The sequence below is a fragment of the Hirsutella rhossiliensis genome, assembly GCF_020360975.1.
Source record: "Hirsutella rhossiliensis strain HR02 chromosome Unknown scaffold00002, whole genome shotgun sequence".
Taxonomy (NCBI): domain Eukaryota; kingdom Fungi; phylum Ascomycota; class Sordariomycetes; order Hypocreales; family Ophiocordycipitaceae; genus Hirsutella; species Hirsutella rhossiliensis.
The window spans coordinates 1,807,738-1,814,819 of record NW_025408668.1 but is presented as its reverse complement, the minus strand read 5'-3'; the positions used below and the strand labels follow the sequence as shown (position 1 = coordinate 1,814,819).

General features: G+C 35.7%; 1 protein-coding gene across 1 annotated transcript; it reads right to left on the bottom strand.

Annotated features, from left to right (window-relative positions):
- Window positions 1-5,860: 5,860 nt before the first annotated feature.
- On the bottom strand, window positions 5,861-6,345 carry HRG_01750 (DDE superfamily endonuclease domain-containing protein; the record flags this gene model as incomplete). The annotated part of the gene is made up of 4 exons (XM_044860221.1): window positions 5,861-5,888; window positions 5,938-5,960; window positions 6,019-6,278; window positions 6,333-6,345. The coding sequence occupies 4 exons, from the start codon at window positions 6,343-6,345 to the stop codon at window positions 5,861-5,863; spliced, it is 324 nt and encodes a 107-aa protein (XP_044723854.1).
- Window positions 6,346-7,082: the final 737 nt, after the last annotated feature.

The following is a 7,082-nucleotide window of genomic DNA, read 5'->3' as shown; positions in this document are numbered from 1 at the left end:
TCCCTTATACCGCTTAGTAAGAAAGGTAGGAATATAGCTACTTAGCTTTAATAATAATTTAATACTAAGTTAAATATATAGTTAAGCTATACTTTAAGATAATTAAGTAACGATACTTAAAGGTTAAAGTAATTTTAAAGTAAAGGTATAGGGTAATATAAGAAGCCCTATAAATAAATAAAATCTTATACTAAGACTAGTATTTTTTTAAGCTAGATAAAAGGATAAGTATAAAAAGCTATATTAATAGGCTAATATATAGAATCTAAGCTATTATAGTAAATAAACTTAATTATATATAAGCGATATTATAAGGTAGTAGAGTTTCCTAGTAGTTTAATAGTAGGGTTAGATAACTATAAAGGATACTATTTAATTAAGGGTTTATAACTTTTAATAGAGTCTTTCTTATAAGGATTCCTAGGTATAAATAGATTTACTAATATAACTATATTATTCTAGGAGATTAAAAAGAATAAGACCTTTAAGAAGTCTTAGAAGTAGTTAACTTTTAAGATAGGCTTAATAGATAGAAACTACCGCTTTAAAGAGATATAGAACTAACTTATATAGTAAAGAGAGCGAGAAAAGAGCTAACTATACTAGCTACCTTTATAAAGTAACCTAACTTAATCGCTTAAGCTATACGCGGTTTCTTTATAAAACTCCTCCTTAAAAAGACCCCTAACTATTTAATCGCGCTAATAAGAATTAAGAATAAGCCTAGACCTTTATTACCTTAAGTATTAACTAAATTAAGCTCTTTATCTAAACTAAGTAGCCTTTCCTTAAGTAACCTTAAGATAGGATCCCTATCTTAGAATCTATAAAAGAAAGAGCTAAGCGCCCTTACTAGTCCTTTTATCTATATAAAAATAACGCTTTTATTTTCCCCTTTAAATATATAGCTAATTAAGCTTACTCCTTACCTATTACTAACGACCCTATTAAATATATAGAGGAGTAAAAGACTTATAACTATACCCCTACTAATAGCTTAATAAGAAGCTAGTAAGGAAGAAAGGTAGATAGCGCGGCTACTAACTTACCTTAGGACTCTAAAATTACTAAGCGCTTAGTTAATTACCTTAAGGCTAAATACTTTAGTAACGCTTATAGCGCGCTTTATTACTCCTTAGAAATAAAGTATAGTAATAGCCTTTCTAGCTATAGTCCCTATAAGGTTTATACTAAGCTTTAAACCCTCTTAAGTTAAAGGAGTTAAAAACCTAGGAATATATTAAAACTACTACTAAGATATTAATAACTATAACTCTATATATTTATATAGGACTACTAATAATATAATAATAACTAGTTTATAAGACTCTATAGCTTATTTAATCTAGCTATACTTAAAGCTATAGACTAGTAAAGATACTAACTACTTTATTTTCCTAACGCCCCTAGGAATAATAAGCGTAAATACTTAGGAGTATATATAAGGGGTAGTAGATAATTATCTAAAAAAGGAAGTACGCGAGTAAAGATAGGAAAGAGCTAAATAAGTAGCTTATAGGTAAAGGGAGGAATAAATAATATAAAGGGAAGGGATTATAGTAAAGAAGAAAAGTTCTATTAATAGTTTATTTACTTACTTATATACTTAAAAAGAGAGCCTTACCTATTATTATTACGCTCTTTCTATTAGTATTTTAGGTTAAAAAGTCGCTAAGGAGGAGTTTAATAAGTAAGATTATACCCTTATAAATATTAGCTTATTAAAGGGATAAGACCCTTAGTACTCCTTATCTAACTTACTTCTAAGTATACTTAAAGGCTTTATAAAGACCTTATTTATCTAATAAGGTATCTTCCTTAATTATAGTTAATTTAATTTTTATTTTTCCCCTTTTAAAGTAAAAGCCGTTAGTTACGCGACTTTAGTAAAGATAAAAAGGTATAAAGTAAAGAAATCTCTAAGACTTATATTAATAACCTAAGACCCTTAGAGCTATATATATTATAAAGTATAGCTTAATTTCGTAGTTCTTAGAGATATCCCTTAGTATAAGGGACCTAGGAAGCTAAAAAATAGGTTTTAAAGAAGGAGCTATATAAGAAGGTATAAGTAATAAGCGTAGAATTAGGTAATCGATAACGTAAGCGGAAATATTAGTCGAAGGAGTATAGGGTAGGATTTCGTCTAGAATTTATAACGAGTATATAAGGGGCTAAATAATATATTAAAAGAATAGCGTTATAAAGGATGCTTTTAAACTTACTTATTCTATCTACTATTCCTAGGGAAATCCTTTGTCTTTTATAGACTATTGCTCGCCTACTAATAGACTAATTAGTTAGCTTTCTAGTATATTCTATAGTACTTAAAAAGCTCTATCTATGGTATATCTTCCTAACTTAATAGGTAGTCTAATTATAGCGTAATAGTTAATATAAGACTATAGGTTTTAGTATAAGTAGTAGATTTAACTAGAATATTCTATGCTCTACCTATTCTTATATCGCGGATATCTTCGGAACTACTAAGCTAAAATAGGTAATAGGGTATTTATTCTACTCGTAATTAACTTATATATCTTATATATATTTTATTTTATTAGGATAGGCTTATCTAAACTTACTTTTCCTAAAGGAAGGTATAGATATTTAATAGAGGTCTTTATCTTTAAGGGCTATTCCCTTAAACTATATTATAGAGCCTCTTTTTACTAGCTTATTCTATAAGGCCTCCCTATACCTATTATCTCTTTATAATAGTAAAATAAGAATATAAGGGTATATTCTTATAAGCTAAAAAGAGGTATAAAAAGGAAGGTAGGGGTATAAAGGGAAGTAAAAGTAGCGATAGCTTCTTATAGAGGTAGTAAAAGATAAAACGGATATACCGGTAATAGCTAGAAAGGAGGGGAAAAACCGGTAAAAAGCTCGGTAGTTAAAAGGATATTAGTAGCTTCTTTAAGTAGGATCTTCTTTATTAATTAAGATACTAAATAGGTATAAAGAGGGGCGTTAGATAGAGGAAAGAAGGAGGATTAAGGCAATATAATAATTACTCCCTTACTATAATTACTACCCCTATAAGATTTAAATATCTCTGCCCTACCTATCTAGCCCCTTACTTTTACTTTTACCTTTATATATTTTATATATACTTCTTATATCTCTCTTTATAAGAGTTATAAGCCTAGGAGGAATAGTATTCCTATACTTTCTAGCTACTATAAAAGGCACCTTTTTTATATCCCTTATAGCTTCCTTTTACCCCTCTTATTAAAAAAGCTGATTTTTACTTAACTTTTCTACCCTTCCCTATAATAATAACGAAAACCGACTTTTTTACTATCCCTATAGTCTATTAAACGATTCTAGTAAAGCCCTAAGATTAAGATAAGTAGGTAAAGGAGCTATAGGCTCGTATAGATAGAACTATCTATAATCTAGTCTTCTATAGTAAGTAGGACCCTCTCGAGCCCTTAGTTTATCCTAGGGCAACGGAATTTATAAAGGGAGCTTCCCTCTTCTCTAAGCTAACCTCCGTATAATAGAGAGCCGTTTCTACTACCTTAGGTAACTACGAGAGTTACTATAAGAAGTACCTTTATAAGATAAAGCTACTAACTACTATATATATAGTAATAACGGAATCCGTTAGTACTATAAAGCTAATCTCTCTTTAAGAGGAAGAGACTCCTAGGTAGTAGCTTTTAAAGCTTAAGACCTCGATAGCTTCCTTAAAGGGCTATATAACTAACTATATTAAGAAGACCTATATAGTATACCTAAGAGCTTTTTTTACTAGGAACTTACTAGCTTCTTTATAGCTAGCTAAGTAGGAAGAAATCCTTAAGGAAGCTAACTAATACTTCCTTATAAAAGCTCTTTCTAGCTAGTAGCTATAAGATATATCTCTACTAATAAAGCCTATTAGTAATAGTTACTTAACTATCTTTCGAGAATCTAGCTAGGAACTAAATAAAGAGGCTACTAAAGTATAATAGTAAGTAGTCTTATTCCTTTATAGCTAGTACTCGACCTAGATAGCTCGACCTACTACCCCTATAGCTACTATAGCCCTTATTACTACGGCCCCCGCTACTACTACTATAGCTATTGCTCCTTTAGCTCTACCTCCCTTAAGAGTATTAACACCGTCTTTAACGGCTGCCCTAGGCCTAGCCCTAGCTATATATCTTATTCTAGGTCCGGCCCTAGTCCTATTAGTTAGACCAGCCTAACTAGTCCCTTAATAGACCTTTTAGTCTATTAGTTAAAAAATTAAGGAACTAGTCGAAATCGAACTTCTTTATTAAAATTAATAATAAGGGGTAAAAAGGGGGGGTTTTTAAGTAGACCTTCTAAAAAAGAATAAGGATTCCTTAAAGAAATAACGTATAAGGAGGAATCGACCTACCTACTAAGTATATAAAAAGCCTTATTAGCTAAAAGACTACTAGTAGGTCTTTAAGGAAAACCGACCTAAAGGAATTAACCCTTTAAAGAGGCTATAAGAAATAGTATAATAGTCTCTTAAGGAGGACCCCTTATTATAAAAGAAGATAAATAAGATTTAGGTTACTAAGAAATAGTAACTAACGCTACTACCTTTATTTAAGCTATAGATTTAAGGAAAAATCGTTAGTATAGTAAATCTAGTATTTATCTTCCTTATAGATTAATAAGGCTAAGACTAACTATTAGGACCCTCTAACTATCCCTTATAAAAATTAGCTATCCTTAACTTTAGTACTTCCCTTAATATCTATAATATACTCTTATAATTCTAGTCCTTTAAAAAGGTATAAAGGGAATACCTTATTACTAGGGAATTAACTATACGGATAAAGGGATATAGAAGGGTAAATTTTACGATAAAATTACCTAATAGGTCTATATAAATTCTTCGACGAAAAAGAGTAGCTTTTTACCCTTAATTTTTAATAAGCCTAATTTCCTTCCGCTTTCTTTAAAAGGAAGGAATTTTCTTATCGCGTATACCATGCCCCACCCCCCTTTCGGTAACACCCACCTTTCGGTAGCGCAATTGAGAAATTCTCCACCAAAAGTCTACCATTTGAACTACATGAAATATGATCAGAACTTAACATTATAAACACAAAAAATATATCATTCCGTAGAGAAATGGACGCTCTTATATGTACCGGCGCTTTTTACCATTCGCCCGGATCTGGTGGTGACTGGAAGGGCTTCAGGTGCCACCTTGACTTCGATCACTGAAGCTGTCTCCACCTCTGAGACCGCCTCCTCCTCTGTGTCAGAATTCAGCACAACGGCTATCTCTTGGCTTTTAATTTGGGAATGGCTTCCTCAGCCACCAAAGCTTCACTGAGAGTCATGAACCGTCTGTTCGGGTTCGGAATTGCTCTCCTCTTCTTGCCTCTCTGCAGCCGGGCCACTTCTTCCTCTAGCTTCGCGATTCTGTTGCTGTGCTCGGCAAGCGTCTGTTCTTGGGCTTCAAAGCCTCTAGCTATCACGGCGTATCGTCTCCGGGTCCCAGGAGTCTTGTTCTTTCCGAAATCGCGAATCTGGCGGCTGTTTCTTGGTGTATCATCAGAACCCAAAAATGGCGCGGACTTTGGAGACGTCTCTACAATGTCTGCGTGAATTTCTGGATGCCGCAATGCCTTGGATCGTGAGATCGGCCAATTCCCAGTGACCCTCCAGCCGGACAATATATTCTTTGCCGTCATTCCAACCTCGCGCGCTTTAGCATATGCCCGTATAAAATTGACCTTATGAACAGGCGCAGAATCGGTCAAACAGGTCAATTTCTGAAGTTCTTTCCGGTAAGCTGCCTTGGGGGCATTGAATACACCGTTATCTAACGGCTGGAGGCCATGACAGCAGTGGGCAGGAAGGTAACAGCAATAAACGTTGTTCAAAAAGCATGTGGCCATCCATGCATCCTGGTCCCGGTTAACAGTAATTCCTACAGAGGTGGATAAAGAAACGCACCGTTGCATGACTTCCATGTCCATCTAATATGATCAGTCTAGCATCTGAGGCATCGGCTGGTCGCGTCTGGGGCAAATAGACCCTCTCAAGCCACTCAATAGCGACATGGTTGTCCGTCCATCCGTTGGGCGACGTTATGTAATGCCAGTCGGCTATTTTGCCGAATTCCGTCAAGAACCACTGTTTCTGAAGCTCTTTGCCCTTAAAGATAATGCCAGGGGTAAGGACATGGCCGTTCGCGGTGATAGCTTCAATAAATGAGGTCCAGTTGCGGGACTGTGGCCCTTTCAGAAGGGCCTTCCGTTTTGGGTCTGCACTCCCAACCACAAGACTATCCAAACCTGGCAAAAAGAGTCTGGTTAGTAAAAGTAATGAAAGACAAGCCAAATACTCACCAAAGCCAGACATAATACCGCCTTCGTCAACATTCACGGTATTTTCTGGTTTAATCCATCCATACTCCTTTCCCTGATATCGAAGAACCAGTGAACCGCCCGAGGCGTAAAAGCATTAAATCGGTTTGCTTCCTGACGTCTCCCACGCTTGTTCTTGATGTCCGGATGGCGATTGATGAATTTAGAGACCCAGTTGCGCCCCACTGTCCGCTCGTTGTTCAGTTGCTTCATAAGAGCCTCCACACATGCGCGGATCTGACTGTGGGAGGGAGCATAGCCGAGAGACTCTTGGCGGAGGATCCAAGAAACCAAGCGAGCTTCCTGAGACTTACTCAAGAGTTGACGAGGCTGGATCTGATCAGCCAGGGCTACCTGGCCTTTGAGTCTGTCGGAAATAGACTGCTGAGGTATGTCATACTTTTGGGCGGCGCGGTACTGCGACAAGCCGTTTTTTGTGACATCAATTATCGCATTAGCCATAATATCCTCCGTATAAATACTCCGAGGCCGCTTTAAGGTCATTTTGGTCATGTGGTGGAGGAATAACGAGAAGAATCATCGTCAGGAGGCGGAAGGAGATTAGGGGGTTGGATGGTAATTTCGCGTGCAAGGCACGCACAGGCCTGAACCCTGTACAAACATTCAACCATCGAAAAGTAGAATTCAATCAATCCTCTATCTACTCCAAGTGACGGCTTGTGAATATCTTCAAAGCTGGCTGGAATCGGTGTAAGTGAAATTGATGGTTTT